Consider the following 20,901-nt stretch of genomic DNA (forward strand, 5'->3'; position numbering starts at 1 on the left):
TAGTGACACTGGTCTGTAATTTAGGGACTATTGTCTTTTTTCCTCCTTTGTATATAAGGACTATATTCACTCTTTTCCATTCTTGTGGTACCTTCCATTCCATTAGAGAGCTGTTGATCACATCACAGATTGGTTCCACCAGTTGTGCTCTACAGTCTCTCAGCATTCATCCTGACACTCCATCTGGTCCCATCGCTATTCTGGCATCCACCTTTTTTAGTAATTTGCTAATTTTCTATTTATGCACCACAATTTTTCTTAATCGTTTATGTGTCACTTGATTGTTTGGTTCTATGAAATCCCCTTCTTCATTTAAATACTGATTTGAAGCTTTCATTCATAAGTTCACTCATTTCTTCCGTGTGTGTGGAAGCATGTGTCCCAGGGCTGTTCCTGAGGAGATGGCCACTACAAGGGAGCTTCTACTGCCTCCTATCCAAACCTTACCTCTGTGCCTTTTGTGTAAAATTACAAGTCAACTTTTACATTTACATATCTTAATATTTTTTGCAGGTCTTTTTTTAATTGAAATACAAGTCAACTTTTGTTGATATTATAGGATATATATGAGCTCCCAGTTGGAGAATCTTGGGAAGAAGAAGAAGAAGAAGAAGCAAATATGTCAACAGGAGCATCTGTGTCAGAGCTGTATGAATACTGTGTTGTGCCCACGGTGTCAGACTCCTCACAACACTTGTACAGCCTCTTGGCATGGTCACTCATCTTCTTACTTACAACCAGGATAGGTAACTATTTGTCTTGTTTTGGCTTATTGATAAACACAAGCATGAGTCCAAGACTATGACATTTGAAAAGTACTGTAGTTCATAGAGACTTAACATGTTGTTGTAATATAGTGCATATTAGGCAAAATAATTTTAGACAGAAAGATCCCAGAGGCAAGTGAGAAAGAAACATAACAAACAACACTGGGTCAGTGGGGTTAGCATTTTCTGCAATGAGCAATGTTCCCTTGCTTAAAAAATAATACAGTTGAATACCAGTCTTCTTAGTTTGTAGCACTTCAGTCTTTGCTGATTGAACTGTTTTCCTTTTATATGAGGCATTGAATGGAACAAGGTCTTATCTACCATAGTGTTATTTGCTTTAGTCCTCTTCTAATAGTACAACAATGAATTATGCAGAAAAATCACCTCAGCAAGAATGAAAACATCCATTTTGTAGAAGGTACTGACCAACTACATTGCCGACAGCACTGCTAATGAAGGCACAAGCTCTGCTTAATGATCATTAGAGCCATTCAGAAAGTCTTTATGGCTTAACACTGTTTTCACCAGAATGTTAACCTTGTAAACCAACATGAGGTGCCAGTATTACACTGACAGTGATTGATAATCCTTGTGTATTCATGCAAAACCATGCCTCCATTGTCTGATGCATGTGAGTCCAGCTTAGTGGTAGGAAGGTCCTGAGTACCAGGCTGCCACACACTGAGGTGCTGGCCAATCACAGCACTTCACACATCCAGCCAAGCACTAGGCAGCCAGTGAGAGTGCTGGACACTTAAAGATTCAGCCAATGAGTGTCAGTTGGTTTGTTTGTTTTTATCATAACATTGTTCCAAAACATGAAAGCAGATATTTTGGAAAAATATTCACCAGGATATCTTTATCATTTTAAAAGATATAGCATTTTGAAGGTCAATAGACTTTAACAGAAATTTTTTCATTTAAAAAAAGTGGTGCTTGAGAGCTTGTTCCACTCATAGACTTATGTATTCATATTTTTAATGATTTTTACTAGGTTTTACCTCTCCACAATTTTGTTATTATTATCAGTGTTTTGATTACCATTCTTGCTGCTTAGAACATTTTACAGCAGCACTATATGATTAAGATGTTGTGGCGCCTTAACCATTTAAATCAGTCAGTCTACCAATCAAATAGCTTAACTTGTTCATTTTACTCATCTAGCTTATTGCAGTCAGGTTGAGTCATTCTCATTTTTTACTCATATTTGTATTACAAACTCTTGTTAACCACTTAGTAAGGCACTTTTGAGGAAACGCATAGTAGTGATGCATAGATTTATTTTGTATAATCTCATACATTCTTCTTGACATTAATTCATACATTACCTCACAAAGTCTTCAATAGTCATAGCTGTCATTTAAATGTAACTGCAGCCTACCAATCCTCTCCCATCATAGATTCAGTGGAAACTTTAGGATACATAATTTACTTTTGTTTATTTATTCATTTATATATTTTTTTTATGTAAGAGAGGAGGACTGGCCAAGGGCAACAAAAATATAAAAAAAAAATGAAACCTCCCTCATGAATGAAATCAAGTCATAGGAGGTTGGAAATACAGACACAGGCAGGGAGTTCCAGAGTTTACCAGAGAAAGGTATGAATGATTGAGAGTACTGGTTAATTCTTGTGTTAGAGAATTGGACAGAATAGGGGTGAGAGGAAGAAAAAAGCCTTGTGCAGCAAGGCCACAGGAGGAAGGGAGACATGCAGTTAGTAAGATGAAAAGAGCACTTAGCATGAAAATAGTGGTAAAAGATAGCAAGAGATACAACATTCTGGTGGTGAGAAAGAGGCTGAAGACAGTCATTTATATTCATTTTTAAATCATGCATTTTAGTTCACTTAACCCTCTGCTATCACACCTTCCACTATCTCGTTTTACTGCTATCAAGCGTACTTAAAAAGTTGCACATATTTCTATATCACACGCGAAATTATCGCTATCATGCACCTGTCATTCAAACACTTCCAGTTTATGATGCCACATGATATTTGAGTTTTTATTTATACCATGTAAGCTTTTCACGGGAATTTATGGGCTAAAGGGGATACTTTTTGGGGTACCTCCTATCTCAAAGCCCACCCGCTAGGAAACCATTGCCCCGAGTGAGGAAGCCCAACATACACTCGGACTGTGGACAGAATTCGAACCTGTGCACTTGGAGACCCCTCGAACCCCAAAGCACGCATAGTTCCACTGTACCATGGCGACCCATTGAGAAATAGTTCTTCACTTATTTCCCCAATCCATCGATCCACTTAGCTCCTAATCATCAAAAATGGTGATGTGTGTTTCATGGCATATATATAGGGTGCACCTTTTTCCAGTACACTTACCTATCCTAACTGCATGCATCATTATTTTATTGCTGGTATAATTATCATTACCAGTATTATCACTTTAAAAATTAATTGTTATGAAGATGAAGAAAATTAACCTGTGAGGCTGTGATGCACTTCACAATCATAACAAAACACAACACCACACCATTATAGCAACAGGAAGAAAAAGATATATATATACTTATATTGAAAAATAGTTCCACATATATTTCCTTAATCTACCCATCCTCCTTAGCTCCTGATCATCCACAATGAGGTAGGTACCGTATTTGATAGCATATAGGACACACCTTTTTCCAGTATTTTTACCTACCCTAACTGCATGCATCATTATTTTATAGCTGGTGGATGGGTAGATTGGGAAAATATATGAAGAACTGTTTCTCAATGAAAGTACATATATATAAATAACTATCATATGACGTCATAACCTGGTAGTTTTTTAATGACTGGTGCGCCATAGCAGTAATTTCATGCAGCTTTTTGAGCATGCACAATACGAGTAGCAATAAAACGCGACAGTGGAAGGAGTAATGGCAGAGGATTAAGTGTAATTGTTTTTATTTTTGAGATGAGTTGGTATATACACCACCACCACCATCTTTATCCTCATTTGCCATCACTAGCCTTCTCTTCCATCTTTCCCTTCCCTTTTCCTCTTCCTCATCATTATCATCATTGTCACCATCATCCCATTTTTTTTCATAAGAACATCTGTAGCATTATAGAACATTTTATCACTACATCAATGATTCTGGTATATTTAAGTCATCAATTTCTGCTTTACCAGATGCCTCAGCAGGGATGTTAAAAAAAAATTATAGATGTATGTACCTAAACCAACAGCATAAATGGCTAATTTACAATGAATACATGCCATTGAAGGAAGAAACCTTAATGTATCCTGTCCTTATAATACCCTTCCTTTGCACTTTATTTGCTACTTCACTACATTATGTATGTATCATCATTGGTTTTCAGTGGTTGTAACCTTTAACTGCATATAAAGGTGCTGGAGGAATGCTTAAGGCAGAAGCATGTGTGTAATTGATGTTAAAACTGTTTAAACTGTTTGTGCATGATGTGTTACTAAATTAAGCATTTATTAATTAACAGTATTGTATGTCCCTCCTCTTTTCATTATTTTCTATATACTATATTCACTGCATCATTAACTTGTAATCTACATTGTGATTTACTGATAGATGTACTAGATGCATTTCAGGAAGAGTAGGAAGGAAGTGGAGAAGCTTGTATCCTTATTTATTAACATACAGTATATAGCATTTGAGTCCGCTCATGTTCCATTTCTATACTCATCGTATCTTAATTATGATAATTCATGTGTTCTTGTAGAGCAGGGGCAGGCAACCTTTTTAGAGTGAGTGCCAGATGAGACTCTTGGAAGGAGGTCGCGGGCCGGAGTGAAAAACGAAATCTCAGACAAATGCATGGAATACTATAGTAATAAAAGAAAACGTATGCACACACGACTACTACTACTACTAATAATAATAATCATAATAATAGTAATAATAATGAAATGTAAAGTAATTCAATAGTATAATTTATTCATTTAAAAACTTAAAATTTATTAGAGTTTCTTCTCTACTTTTAGTGGGAGGTCCGCGGGCCCGGATTGCATTAATAAAGCCTAGCAGGGTGGCGGGCCGGATGTGGCCCACGGGCCGGAGGTTGCCCGCCCCTGTTGTAGAGCATGTATTCAAGAAGAAAGTAAAGTAAATAATTGATAGTTTGAATAGGCCTGCAGCAAGGATGTGTCATATTTGTCTAATGTTTACTTTGGATTCTAGTGTAAAGGAAATTAATATCAGCATGCTAGATATGCAGTGCTCATCATGGCATTATGCTGGGTGAGCACCCAGGCATAATGCTGTGATGAGCACTGAGTGTGGTTACTGCTGCTGACAGAGTGGGCGTCTGAATCTGTTACTGTTTGCAAATAGTGTAATTGTGGCTAATTCAAGAAGAGGATTGAAAGTGCTGCTGAAGAAATATGAGTGTGTATATTGTAATGACTATCAAAAATCAGTTTGACTTTGGCAATCATTGTGCCCTTGCTTATACTATGAGAGTTATGACAGGTTCCGTCATCAGTTTGTTGCTCTTATACCCAATTTATATCTTGTTCAGACAATTTTTCTGGTATATGCATTGTTCTTAAAAGTTGAGTGATAACATTATGAAAGGATGAAATTGAGTGTGAATTAGATGAACAGTAGAATAGACAAGTTTATTAAGGAGGTTGATGATAGGAGAATTGAATGTTGTTTTGAATAGGAAGTTGCTTTTTACTAGATAGTTTCATGTAGTACATATGAAAGGATAGCACAGAGGAATAGAAATAGAGATGAATGAAATATGAAAGATGAGAAGAGAATGAATGGAATGGAGAAATTAAATAAGACATTTTGTTAAATGGGCAAGAATAGAGGTAGCAGACAGAAATTAAGAATTTTTAATTCCTCATTTATGATTTAATGCTGTACATACTTTAATGAACCTTTCATTGACTACCTTATATAATAATAATGCTAGTAGCATATCCTCACTGATTAAACTCTACAACATTTTGGTCACATAAGAAATCCCCACAGAGAATCCTGTTACACACATCAAAACAGCCACTTCCTCCAGAAATGACAAGATATGAACCAAGAAACTATACTTAGACCAAATAATGTAAAGAATACATCCACAGCTGTCTGTGATTATTGAAATATTAACATACATTACAAAATGGTGTCATCCTTGGGCAGAGTCATGTTGTGCTACCAGACACACTATTATACATGATTACCATATCTGAAGGCATATAGAACACACAGGCTTATAAGATATATCCTGATTTCAGAAGGTCAGTTTTTGTGTATTTAAGCATATACTGTTGAAAGCATTTACCACCCACATTTTTGTGTCATCCTCAAGTTCTGGCCAATGTGAGGCTAGGCAATGAAGGTTATGTTTATCTTTCCTTGTGTTCTTCAGTTGGCCTTCTTGGTGTTGCCAGACAGGTATAATTTTTTCCATATGTGGTAATCCAAAGGCCCTTGCTACTGTTCTGTTGCCATCCTCTATGGCATAATCTACCACTTGTTGTTTGTAGGAGATTGTGTAGCTTGATCTTTTTCCTCCTGCTGCCATAACAGTGAGGGTGTTGATGTGTTTTGTTATGATCATGACCTTGCTGTTATGCCTCACCGTCAGATGGCATCGAGTCAGCTCATAATTATAAACATGCGCCACAGCTTCATAGGTTAGGTTACTTTCATTTTTGCAATAATTTGTTTTTAAAGTAATAATACTGGTAATGATAATAATACCAGCAATAAAGTAATGATGCATGCAGTTATGGTAAGTAGAAGTACTGATTGTAAGGTAGGTTAGTGAGCGTCAGGAAGAGAATTAGCCTACGCAATTTCTCAATTTCACATATTAAATGCAGGGCAATTTTTTAGCCAAATTTTTTGGAAAAAGGTGCATCCTATATGCCATGAAATACAGTAGTTAGGGCAGTGAGTGTGGGCTGCATCACTATTTTTAATGGAAAGTGAGAGAGATTCTTTGTGGGAGTATTTTAGGATATTTAGCATTTTTTTCTTATCAGATGTTTTTGAAATTATACATATGCAATATGTTGATGATGATGATGATAGTTAGGATGAGGATGAGGATAATGGTGCAAAAGAAATAAGAAATATGGAAAGAAAACTATTTATGAAAAAAAAATTAAATACATATACAGGAAATTAAAATGAATCATGGTTGTATTCACTTGTGGAAGTTTACCATGATTCCTGATCCCCCACCTTCTTTTTTTTCTGTTTTTATTTATTTATTTTATTTATTTTTTTTTTTTTTTTTTCTTTTCTGTTCACCCCACAGTTTTCATCTCATTGGTCTACAGTCTTCCACTGCAACACTTTATTCTCTATGACATTGTTCACTATTCTCATATAGTACCTTCATCTGCTGTTTTATTAATATTTCTCACACACCAATTTTGTCTGCAGCTCAGCTCCAAAAATAATAATCTGATGCTTTTTGAGCCTGCAATTAAACCAAACACACAAGGCATTTTATATACTTAATGCCGGCTATGGCTGAGATAGTCCTGCATTCTGTTGTTTCTACCATTCCACCTCTTCCTCTGCAGGTGTACCTGTAAATCATCTTATGTTCAAAAATGGTGCTTGTTATGAACAAGCCTCACTCTGCACAGACTTCCACAAGGTAATCACTATTTTTATTTTCTCCTGGTTCTTTACATCAAATTTTTAATGTTGATCATTTGTCAAAATTCAAATATTATTAAGACACTCATCTCTGAATTCTGTCCCTCATCTTCACTCTTGTAATCTATGTGTAAAGGTGCATACTATTATGAGTGCAGGCTTTGGCTTAGCATGTTTTCTTTTTACATTTCATTTTCATGTTCTATAGCTACTTGGGTTTCACGTTTTCAGAGTTTTTTTTATTTGTATTACCTGTGTTGATGATTTCCAAGTTATACTTTTCCCATATTTTGCACTCTTTTTGAGCTTTGCACACTCACTTTTGTCAGATATTGTGCTCATTGAATTGATGTTGAAAACCATCTTTTGATGAATAGGTGTCTTTCGTGGAAGAAGAGTAATGTTTCAAGTGAATGGCATTAGAATATGGCCATATGGTCAGACTTTTTCTGTTTTAAAGTTGAGGAAGGTTATATGAAATATAAATTTGTGATGTTGGATTCATTGAGTGGTCATATGATTAATATCATGAAGAAGTATGGAATAGACATGAGGTGAGATAATAATCTGATATTACTGGAGCAGGAAGCATACTTACTACCATCATGTATAAGACCTAGATATTCTGAGGGATAGAAAAGAAAGGTGTAGTGATGGTAGTACCACCAAAAAGAGAAAAGATCTAGATTCTACTATCTTATAGTAACAAGGTACCAAGTAGCTAGACATAGCTGCATGGATGTAGCTCATCATAGAGAATGCAGCTTTGCAGAGCAGCTGTGGTTAGTTTGATTTTTCTCGATAAAACTACTCAAGCTGTGTTGCACTAAATACAGTTGTATGCTGATTTATCATGGTTGCTTGCTTACAAGTATGATGATGAAAGATCACCACAGGGCTTTTTTTCCTCATTTCACAATAGGACCATGAGAAGTAAGTAGGCAGACTGATATTTATGAACATGCAAGTTTCCTTATTTAAACACAAACCTATTTAATTACATATACTGTAATGTTCTGTCTGATTCTTCAACATTGGTGATGATGAAAATTATTTGGAAAGAAAGTTATTTTAGTGAGGATAATGGAAAGGTAGAAGAGAAAGGGCAACTAATAAACTGTAGTATAGAAAAGAGCAGACATAGATGTGGTAGTAGCTATGAGAAGTTGATATATGAAAGAGAACCTGTAGTTAACTGGTTGTATCTCATATGTACCCAAGTCAGATTGAAAGAAAAATGCATGTGTTGTCTTTTCATGCAAAATAAAAAAGTAAATGCATTGAATGGAAAGAAATCAGTTGGTAAGATATGTAATAAAACTACTGTAACAAATTAAAAGTGCAGAATATCTATTTTATCAAAATCAGTGTCCTTTATGGACATCTTAAGTTTGAGAATAAGAGATCAAGTAAAAGAGTAACAAATAGAATGTATAATGTTTTAAGTTGCATTCATATTCAAATGTAAGGATAAACCTTGTAACAGATTGGATAGAAGGCTAAATTTGATGCATAGAAAGTGGATGGAATGAAATGATTGAAAATGTAATAAGATAAAATTACATTTTTTGTATATATGGTAATACACAATATGTAATAGTGAAGAAAATGCATAAAAAAAATGGAGACAAAGATATGAGGGTCTCTCTCTCTCTCTCTCTCTCTCTCTCTCTCTCTCTCTCTCTCTCTCTCTCTCTCTCTCTCTCTCTCTCTCTCTCTCTCTCTCTCTCTCTCTCTCAACACTAAAAACATTAGGAAAAAGATGAGTTAATCTTATACAAGTTGGTTAACATCAAGGGAATGGGAGAAATTATAAAATTTTTCTAACATAAAATTCAATCATTATGTGGAAAAAGAATAAATTACGAAGTATCAAAGATATGAAAATTAATAGTTTCTTGTAGGTATGTTCTATTTTATAAAGAAAACTCTTGGCCTTTCTGCAGTGGGTGTCTGTATAGTGCATGAGTGAACAAAATGTCCACATATACATGTATGTATAACAAAATGTATGACAAAAAATGGAAAAAGGTAATATGTGATGTTTTATCATTATCGTTATCAGGTTTTTTTTTTTTTTTTTTTTTTTTTTTTTCACTTTGGCTCCTATTTGCCAGTAGTGATTTGGTACAGAATATAAGTTCAAACAAGTTGTGGTTTTGCTTCCTAGCAAGATGTGAGGCAAGGATTCCTATCCATCTGTTTGTTTATTTTCTTTAGAGTGCATAGTGTGTGCATGAGTGTATGCTTCTTTTGAGACACTTACAATGGTCTGCACCATACTCTTTAAGGTAAACGAAACAAGACATGAAGAAATAAGATAAAATATATGTATTATTTGTTTATTAGCTTCAGAAATTATTAATGTGAGGTGAATATGAAACTGTTCAGGGTTCTTGAGGCTGCTGCAAACAAAGTAGAATTTGAATCAGTTGCAGTTTGTAGATGATACTGCACTTATCATTTGTTGAAATCTATTTAAAGAGGTCAGAATTATTTACATAAGAAAATTGATGTTGATAATTTATAAAGTGATTATGTGTGAGAAAATACTAGTGGGAGAATATTTCAGATTATTACTGTGTGCACAAGTGTGTGCCTGTTGCATCTTGTCTTGGTTTCTCCTTTGTGAGATTATTGATAAATTGAAGTGGTGAATGTGTCTCTCAATCTTTTTTTACTTCCTCTGAAGGAATGAGCCAAGTTATTTATTCATTCACACACAAATAAAGTATATCCCACAAGAAACGGAATCTTTGAAGTTCATCAGTCACAGAGTGTTACAAGGCGTTTGTTAAAGATTTATTTTCATATTCATATATAGATTGGAGTTTTTGTGTGCAAAAAAGTCAAAAGACTTTGTTAGTTTGTTACTGAAATGGAAAACATATCTGAAATCATTGTTGACTTTCTTAACTTCAAAACTTTACTTGAGGTCCACCTGATGGGAATCATATATTACAAATTAAAGATGCAAAAACAACTTCTTTGCATATCACCTACCTGTTGCTTATTTCTGTTAATAAACTTCCCTTGTACAAAAATGTAAGGTTTAAAAGATATAACGTTAAGGTTGTCTGCCGCATTATTGAAATAAGGATTTTGCTTTATTTATTTCATTTTTATGTAGTGCGGCCGCCAGCTTGGCTTGTGCACCTGATGTCTGCCACGTGTGGGGGTATTGTGACCTGGGGAATGTTTGGCCATCGCTGCAGCTATATGGTCTGTCTCCTAGCCGTTGGAGGACTTGTGCTCTCACTGTCTCATTTTGTACTTAAATCTCGCCGGGGTCCCTTCACCTGTGTGTCATGTGTGACCTTCCTCATTGCTTGGTGAGTTTTTGTATTATTTTTCAGAATTTTTTATGACTGAGTGTTTCTTGCATGTCTGTTGTATCATTGGATGTAGAAACCAACAATATAAATGATCCAGAAATTTATTGGTATTTCTTTACTATAACTATGTATTTGTATTCCATCAGTGAGCTCTGGTTGGCTGATCCAGTTGACTGGCACAGTATTCGAGGCCCACAAATGATCATTCTCATGAAAGTAGTGTCTGTTGGATTTGATCTAGACTCCTCATCTCTGGCTAGACTGCCCAACATCTTGGAAATGGTTGGGTACATCTTAAATCCAGGCACGGTGATATTTGGCCCTTGGATATCTTTTTCATCATACAAGAGGGTCCTCCAACCATTTTCCTTGGTAAGATCCTTGTTATACTACTGACTGAATGTTCTAAGACTGATAGCTAATATTTTTGGCATTTTCATTCTTCTCTTGCTTTTGCTTCTTTCAACATAATAACATCTTGGATTTCTTTTCTGTTCTTTATAGGGGGGCCTCTCTGTTCCTTTAATTGATTTTGCCCTGTTGTATATAATTTTTGAACTACCACGTAAGTTTCCTTTGCAAGAGGAAAATTTTTGTATTCTGTGTTCATTGTACAAGATGAATGAAAGTAGTGTTTGGGAGTCTTATGCCCAGGATTCTTATTAACATTTTTATGAAGTAAAAACAAGGAGCTGTTATTATTCTTATTACATATAATATGTGATTTACGGGATCAAATTTCATGTTCATATAGGATAGTGCAAATTATGTAATCAGTTATACTGTGATTTGGCATTATAGAATAATGTTTACACTTTAAAAGAGCACAAATTGTAGTTTCAAAAGATTCCATATTGATCAGATTACACAAATTTCTGTATTCTTGAGAAACCAAATTGTAAAAATTAATCAAGATTTTTTATTACACATTATGTACTTATTAGAAAAAGTCAGATCCAAAGGAATTTGTTTTGATATTCTAGAATTGTAATCAAAATATAATGCCTTACCAGCAATCCTACACAGGTTAGGCCAGACAAAGTCACACAAATATATCGTCCACATATTTTACTTTATTTACTTATATTTTATTAATCTATTGATCAGCTTCATATGTGTGTGTGTGTGTGTGTGTGTGTATATATATATATATATATATATATATATATATATATATATATATATATATATATATATATATATATATATATATATATATATATATATATATATATATATATATATATATATATATATATATATATATATATATATATATATATATATATATATATATATATATATATATATATATATATATATATATATATATATATATATATATATATATATATATATATATATATATATATATATATATACATAAATTTTTTCCCATTAAAAGATAAGATAATACATGGAAAATTACATATAACATCCTCTATTCTCCACAAGAATAAAATAAGTGTCTTACCCCACAGAACCTGAGGCTGGTATTGGGAGTAATCATCCACCTTATTATTAGTATGATTTTCCTCCTCCTCTCTACGTGCTTTGCATTATGGATGGTGCCTGATTCAATCAATAAGTAAGTATAATTAAGTTTGTAGTTTGTTTACTATCATTGTAGAGATAGCAATTGCAATGGGAAGATTATGAATTCATTGTTCTCTAATGTGATATTTATTTGTGTATTCAGGTTCACCATGCCAACAAAAGATCTTTATCTAATTTCTGAAGCTCCATTTACCTTACCTCCCATTACTATCTTTGGGTTGCCATACTTTTATCTTAACTATACATCTGTTGTTAGTCATGTCTCATCACCGTCACTTTCTGTGATTGCACTGTCGGGTAATCAACCTTCACTCATTTATTGGTAGGCCATTTGTTCCAGGCCACCTTACTTTTATTTTTATACAGACTCCTCTGCTGCTTTCTTGTACCATTCCTCTATTGTCATTTTGTTGTTCCTGATTTTTATGTGCTTCTGAATTGAATATGTTCTCTTCTTATTTTCCCATATATTACCAAACCTTTGACACTAAGATTCCAGGTTTTCTGTCATTTCTTAGAATTGGTAGAATGTATTGATTACATAGACTTCCATAAAAGTCTTTTGACTAAGGAACATGAGAAAAGTGATTATTTGATGCAGTGTATGTCTGCTTCAGTCAATACATAAATTTTCATTAACATTCCTGATCCTATTACAGCTTGTTTTCCATCATAATTAATCAATATTTATTTATCATGTAGCCATACTCAAGCAGTGTCCAATCTATGATGAGTTGCCAAATATAAAGAAAACAGATAATTTTGGCATGGACAGTGATATACAGAATGTTCTGGGATGAAAGCCATATATTATACACACATATATATATACGAGTAGCTGGCTGCAACAAGGGGCCAAGTGCCAACCACAGTGAAATGTAGTTAAAAAATATATTCTATTCTATGATTTCCTTATATCTTAGAAATAACATTAATGTGATTTTATCTCTATTGTGTGTGCAACCAATGTTCATTCATTAATCATTGCAGTGTACTGTTGTTTTTAAGATCTAGGGAAAATTATAGTCTACATCCCCTTCTCAAGTTTTACATTAGCATTACCCAAGTTTTATGATCTAGTTTGCTGCTTAGTCCTAAATTCTTACCATTATGAGTTTCATTTATTATCATCACACAAGTTTTCCACTCCTTTGACAAGTATTGGTTGTGTTTACCTACTGTAGGCATCACATGTGTTGCCTCAAGATTCCAGTGAGATCTTCCATATGTGTATCACTGACAGTGTCATACCCACTGATGGGCAAATGTTTTGGCCACCTTAAGTAGTGAGTCTGTAGCTGCTGTTACACTTTGTCTTTCACGTGTTGCAATGAGCTCAACGCCACTCTGTGTCTTGCCCACGGGAGAACCCGACTCCAGCCATGCTTCACTGTAGCAATATTGACAAAGTGCCAACATTCCATGATTAAGTCTATAGTGTTGTTATTACGAAGGAAATTCTGTGCTGTCATAATATTTACTTGGGTGTTGTTGGTGTTGCCTGGAATGTTACCTCATCTGTCTGATGCACAATGCTCATGAGTGATATGGGGCTCCAACTTCTGGTGCAGTGTTCAGTGGCATTGGTGAATGAAATAGTATATCAAAAGTAAATAATGACAGGTAAATCTGACCATGAAAGAAAACAGCAGAAAGATCGTTGACTGTACAAAAACTATTGTGCAATTTAGCACTGGTGGGTAGGTAAGAAACATGAGATAAAATATAAATACAGTTGTCAGTTGATTGTCATTGGTACATACATACACTACATGTACTAATGATGATCAACATCTGGAAACTCTACTTGTCAGGGATACATATGAAAGTATGTATGTACCAATGGTAATCAATGTCTGGCAACTCTACTCATCTCCCCTTTTCCCTTTCCCAATGCGTTTTGTACAATCGACACTTTTTTTTTTTTTTTTTTTTTTTTTTTTTTGCATGATTAAATTTACCTGTCATTTTTTTTTAGTTTTCATGTATTTAACCCCTTCAGTACTAAGATACATTTTTACCTTGAATTTTTGGGTATGATTAGACAATTTTATTTGCATTAGAAAGGGTCTATGGAGATCAAATGATTAATGGACAAAGTCTTTACTATTCCAATTCCAACATGTGTTTCTGAAGCTGTATGAAATTGCCAAAATAGTAACTAGAATGAATAAGAAAATACATCCTGGTACTGAAGGGGTTAACAAAGTCACTGAACATTGCACTAGAGGCTGGAGCCCTGCATGAAATGTTAATATTCTTATCATTTTGTTTTTCTTCTCTCTCTTTTTCATTAAAGTGTGTTCACAAAAACATTCTTCTCTGAAATTATAACACAACTATCAATTTAAAGGTATGTATTTTGAAATAAGGGAGTAGAGTGGTGGGGGTGGCATCAGCTTTTTAACGGACCTTTTCAGTATTTTCAATACTGCAAGTTTGGCTTTCTTCAAGTGTAGCACTATACTTAAGGAATCATGCAAGTGTAAAACTCGAGAAGGGAGTGTATGATATAATTTTTACTCAATTTCATGGTGAATGTCATTTGGTCTATTGTTGCAGCCAGCTACTTATATATTCTATACCCATGAATTTCAAAATTAAAAGGGAGAAACAGATTTCTGGAATACCCCAGAGATTTTTGCCAAACTTAAAAAGATTTTTGCCCATTCCTGGATATTTTCTAGACTTAGCCTGATAATCATCAATATTCAGAACCTATTCTGGACTCTTCACACAAAGAGAAATTGATTTTAATGTTTGTTTGGGACTGATGAAAATACTCTTGCTGCCAGAGAATGAAAATTCTACAGCATAATTCTGTAGCATCTTTTGCTTTTTCTAGTATTCTTTGTAATTTAATTTCATACACAATACTCCTCTCATACCTTTGTCATTATTCATATTCAAGTTGTGGGGGCAATAAATGTTGTGTGTCAGCAGTGAATAACTTTTCACTTTCTAATGAATTAAGTGGAATGTTTTATCTATCTTATCGTGTATATTTTATCTTTACTCTGAAAAATCATCAGGACTATGCAAAACTAGAGTAGAATTAATAATTTTCTTTCCTTATATTTACAGATGGGCACAAGCATTTAGAGATGCATTTTCCTTCCGATCTAGTCATTACTTTGTGTCTTACTTAAGTATGACTTCTGCCCAGCTGTCTGGGCTGGATATCAGAGAGGTAGCCAGACCAGCTTATATTGAAATTCCTCGTTCTTTAGTGGAAGTGGTTGTGTACTGGAACATGCCTATGCACTACTGGCTAAAAACCTGTAAGTTCTTTGGTTTTGCATTCTGGAATAGAGTACCAGGTATTGTCATGTAGTTTTTTTTTTTTTTTTTCTACTCCCTTCCAAAACATTATCTTAACCTTCACATTGCTCCTTATAATCATATTGATCTCAAACACTAGATTTGAGGTAGAAATTGAGTTGCTTAAAACTTAAAGAAGGGTTCACCACATAAAACAATAAGTTACTGAAAACTTAGCTCAAAGGTTTAAGTTGAGAAAAAAATTATTCTAGAGTGTGACTTTTTATTAATAATTCCAGTACTTTATAAAAATCATAAATCATGATTCTGTACTTTTTGTTTACATTTAGAAGCATGAAAGAAAATCTCTTTCCAGATATTTTCAAAACTGCAAGAAACTGGCTTGGAATATTCTGGGCAATACTCTTCACCTACAGTATGTCATCACTCTTCCATGGAATCAATTTCCAGCTTGCAGCAGTGCTTTTGTCACTTGGGTTTTATACATATGTAGAGCACTCACTAAGGGTCAAGCTGGCCAGTGTTTTTGATGCTTGTGTCCTTGCTAGACCATGTCCAGAAAAGTGCCATCATCAATACAAAAGTAAGTATAAGAAAAGCTGAATTACATATACAAAATCATATGTATTAACATGTAGGTAAGCAGATGTTGCTGCCTGTTGTGGCAGTTCTGTTAAAAGGTCACCCACAGCATGAGAATCTATGTTTAGCCCTCTTCATGAACCTTGCATACTTTAGTCCTTTCATTCTCATGTACTTTAGCACTCCTTCCTCCCACATTCTTGGTTCATGCTCCTGCACATCCAACATCTTTTCCACTCGTGTATAACTTGTTATTTCATGAAACATGCAAATATAGACTCTAGACTCTCATGATGTGTATATCCTTTTGAGCAAGTTAGCAGCAACAGATTAGTAATATGAATGACTCTCTCTCTCTCTCTCTCTCTCTCTCTCTCTCTCTCTCTCTCTCTCTCTCTCTCTCTCTCTCTCTCTCTCTCTCTCTCTCTCTCTCTCTCTCTCTCTCTCTCTCTCTCTCTCTATATATATATATATATATATATATATATATATATATATATATATATATATATATATATATATATATATATATATATATATATATATATATATATATATATATATATGGTAATGTCAAAGATTACTGTACAGAGGGGGGGAGTGGACCATACAGGCTCCGCTGAAATCAGAGAATTTATAGGGGAGTGTTGGCAACACTGAGAGTGGACATGATATGCCAGTGAACCAAGATGGCAGCTACCGTTCCTCTTAGGGCACTGCTTATGGATTGGAGGGAAGAATATAAGATTTTTGTGGCATGCAATGTAACTTCAAGCATTCATATCATATTGTTTTGTTACCTTGAATATTGCGTGATGGTAAGGCATTGAATATGAATATTAAGTAGATGTACACAATATTTGAAGATATATTTAGGTTTTATCCAACATTGTTGCTGTGATACTGGTTTGAAGGCAGCATGGCTAGGAGAGGGTGTAGCATACAAGTTGTGAGGGGGATGAAGTACACTTAACCCTCGGCTATCGCGGGGGCCGAAATAGTCGCGCCATAGCCGAATTGATCTTGGCGTGAAGGCGGTTTTGGCCAATGAGCGCTCAGATATCCCATGACGTCATGGCTGGGCGCGCGATAGCAGATAGCAGATTTAAGTCTGATTTTTCAGTAATATTTTTCCATTAGTAGTACAATATATGCCAACATCACCTTATATATATATATATATATGTGTGTGTGTGTGTGTGTGTGTGTGTGTATTCACCTAGTTGTAATTTTTACAGGGCCTGGGTATTATACTCGTGTGGCCCCGTCTCCATATCTACACACATCCAACTTTCCTTTAAAACTATGCACTCCTCACTAACACCACCTCCTCACTCAAACTATTCCACATCTCTGTGGGAAACTATATTTCTTCACATCCTTCAAGCATATTCCCTTGGCTATCTTTTTACTATGCGATCTCGTAGTTCTATTTAAATTTTCCTCTCAACATCATTTGCTCATTATCCACTTCATCCAAACCGTTCAACAGTTTATAAACCTGTATTAAATCTCCTCTTTCTCTTCTTTGTTCCAAGGTAAGCAAATTCATTTCTTTTAATCTCTCCTCATAGGTCATTTCTGCCAATTCCGGAACCATTTTTGTTGCCATTCTCTGCAATCTCTCCAACTTCCTTATATGCTTCTTTTTATAAGGGGACCAAACCACCCCAGCATATTCCAATCTTGGTCTAATTACCAGTACTAATTAATTTCTTCATCATATCTTTATCCATATAATGAAAGGCTAATCCAATATTTCTAATCAAATTATATATTTCTCCAAACATCTTGTCAATATGAGCCTCAAACTGCCCATGGTCTTGTATTATCACTCCCAAATCCTTTTCCTTTTCCACCTTTCTCAACACTACTCCTTCACCCATCTTATATAACCCTCTTGGCCATCTTCCACTCTTCCCCATCTCCATTACATGACTTTTGCTCAGATTAAATTCCATCTCCCACCTCTTGCTCCACTCCCAAATCCTATCTAGATCTGCCTGTAAAATTTCACAATCTTCTTCACTCTTCACACACCTACACAATTTCACATCATCCACAAACAAATTAATATAACTGTTTACTCCCTCTGGCATATCATTAATATAGACAAGGAAAAGTATTGGTGCCAGCACTGAACCTTGTGGGACTCCACTCTCCACCACCAACCAGTCCGACTTTGCATCCCTTATTACCGTTCTCATCTCCCTCCATCTCAAGTAGTTTTCCATCCACTTTAACACTTTTCCTTCAGTCCTCCATAAATCTCTAATTTCCATAGCAGTCTCATGTGAGGTACCTTGTCAAAAGCTTTTTTAAATCCAAATATACACAGTCCATCCATCCTCTCTCTCTTGTATTTTGTCAACCACTCTTGAATAAAAGCTCAGTAGATTCGTTACACATGACCTCCCTTTCCTAAAGCCAAATTGATGATCCGATAATAACTTATGATCCTCCAAGAACCGTATCCAATATTTCTTTATCACCCTCTCACAAATCTTACCGACCATACTTGTTAAAGACACAGGTCTATAGTTAAGAGGCTCTTCCTTACTGCCTCCCTTATAAATGGGCACCACTTCAGCTCTTTTCCACTCCACCGGTACTTCCCCCGTTTCTAATGAGCACCTTATAATGTCATATAATGGATCTATCAATTCTTCTCTACATTCCTTCAATAATTTCCTCCCAGATCTTTTTCAATATCTCCTTGCAGTTTCATACATTCCTCATTGCTCTTTATTACTCTCAAGAATTTTGCATTATCTACCCACAAATTTATGTAGTTATTTAAGCCCTCTTGTATATCATTAATATATATTTGGAACATTATTGGTGCCACACTTTTTTCCCCTTCCATTGTTTTTCTGTTTAAAACAGTAATTCATTGCAACTATGGAGACAGGAACATTACCTAGCCTCCTCTCCCTCTACAATACATCACCAGGCCTTTCTGTGTTTAGGAGTCAGTCAGCAGTGTGTGTGTGTGTGTGTAAGATTTAGTAGAATGTGCTGATCTTATATATGGGCTTAAATCAATTGAAGGTAGTAAGTTTTGATGTTATTTAAGGGAGTATAAGGGAAAAGTTCTCATATATTTTTTTTATTTTCTTTACAGAGTGGTCGTGGATTGGAATTTTCATCAATGTTTCCTTCTCTGTGTTAGCTATGTTGCACCTTGCCTACTTGGGCATTATGTTTGACTCCAACTCACAAGAGCAAGAGACAGGCTACAGTCTGAGTCATACACTCAGTAAATGGGCAAGTTTAAATTACTCAAGTCACTGGATTATATTTGTATGCTATATCATGTATATTTTAATATGATATCTCAGAATATTTTTAATTGTGTATTTTATATGCATATTTTCTAATTTCTTATACAAAGATCTGATTGAATTATCTTTTTTGTTGTCATCAAATTTGCTTTATAACTAGAAAAATTTTAGAAAGTAAAATTGTAAAATTTCATATTCCCTTAAGATCTCATTTCATTTTATATATTTATGCATTTTGGGCTTTTTTTCATGATACTGGGTTTCTATACTGTTACTGTTTCTCTCTCTCTCTCTCTCTCTCTCTCTCTCTCTCTCTCTCTCTCTCTCTCTCTCTCTCTCTCTCTCTCTTCTGCAGGTGTCCTTTTATAAAATTCAGTAATTACTTTTGTTGATAAGAACTATTGTGTATTTTCTGGCAGAAAAAAAATATAATAAGGAATAATCATTAACTGTGGCATGCTCTTTGTGGTGTCCAATACTTTTCTTTACATTTTTCAACTGCAATCTGTTCCTTGATCCATTGAAAGCCTTTAAGCCTTCAAGTAATTTTTTTATTCAAAGAAAGAAATGTTTCATCAGCTTCATTTAATTAAATTAGTAGTTTTTGTAATCATTTCAAAATATATAAAATATGCACAATAGACATTCATCTAAATATTTGATGTGATATAGAAATGAAATTATTAGCATATATTGTTTCATACTTATACAGGGAAACCTTATCTCTCAAACTTGAGTAATTCCTGAATGCTTTATGAAATGTGAAATGTTTGGAGATCAAAACTATTTTCTGCCTAGGAATCAATATAAAACAAAAATGCACCCTGTCTTAGCAACTTATGACAGACGCTCCCTTAGCTAAGTTGGTTGCTCCACATCTCCACCTCAGAAATTATTCATCCAGAAATGGGTCTTGAATTAACTGAGTAATACCAAAGTTATCAGAAAATATTGTTTAGACCATGGAGGTATCTTTTTGTCACTGATCTTGTAAGGGAAACCGTACAGAGTGGCAGAGAAGAGTAATCCAGTTACTGCCAAACTTAAGGTAATTATAACACTTAGTCATCATTGCAAGGCTGGTATTACCATCATTTATAGGACTCGGAAAGTGGATTAGGGTGGTCATTACCTTTCTCCACTAGCCACATTTTACCAGTACCCAGTTTGAAGCTGGCTGAAACCTATTAGCATATGAAGAGCCCCAGGTGATATGGGACAACACACCACCACCACTGTCTTTTGTGTGTGTGTGTTTTTGTGTTTGTGTTTGTGTTTCCTGTCAGGCAAATTCTTGCTGAATCATGTAGTGAAAACTGAATTTGAATACTTGTCCTTATAGCAGAGCTACACAAAGTAAAGCATTGCCAATTTTAATGCATAGAAGGTAACTAGAAACAGCTAGATGGGTCGGGTTTTAGCAGGCAAGAGGGTTCAACTAACACAAGCAGGCAACCAATGGGAGTGTAGCTTAGAAACCACGCCC

At 34.8% G+C, this 20,901-nt stretch overlaps 1 protein-coding gene across 2 annotated transcripts; it reads left to right on the forward strand.

The window, feature by feature from the left end:
- The first annotated feature begins 518 nt into the window (after nt 1-518).
- On the forward strand, nt 519-20,108 carry LOC123504854 (protein-serine O-palmitoleoyltransferase porcupine-like). Of its 2 annotated transcripts, XM_045255755.1 has the most exons (8): nt 611-746; nt 7,297-7,373; nt 10,506-10,707; nt 10,857-11,082; nt 12,192-12,298; nt 15,352-15,548; nt 15,905-16,132; nt 19,256-20,108. In XM_045255755.1, the coding sequence occupies exons 3-8, from the start codon at nt 10,535-10,537 to the stop codon at nt 19,462-19,464; spliced, it is 1,140 nt and encodes a 379-aa protein (XP_045111690.1). In that variant the 5' UTR covers nt 611-746; nt 7,297-7,373; nt 10,506-10,534; the 3' UTR covers nt 19,465-20,108. The 2 variants fall into 2 exon arrangements, with proteins under 2 accessions (XP_045111689.1, XP_045111690.1); XM_045255754.1 differs by lacking the exon at nt 7,297-7,373 and having other exon boundaries at nt 519-746.
- The last annotated feature ends 793 nt before the right edge of the window (nt 20,109-20,901 follow it).

The sequence above is a fragment of the Portunus trituberculatus genome, chromosome 17 (assembly GCF_017591435.1).
Source record: "Portunus trituberculatus isolate SZX2019 chromosome 17, ASM1759143v1, whole genome shotgun sequence".
Lineage (NCBI taxonomy): Eukaryota > Metazoa > Arthropoda > Malacostraca > Decapoda > Portunidae > Portunus > Portunus trituberculatus.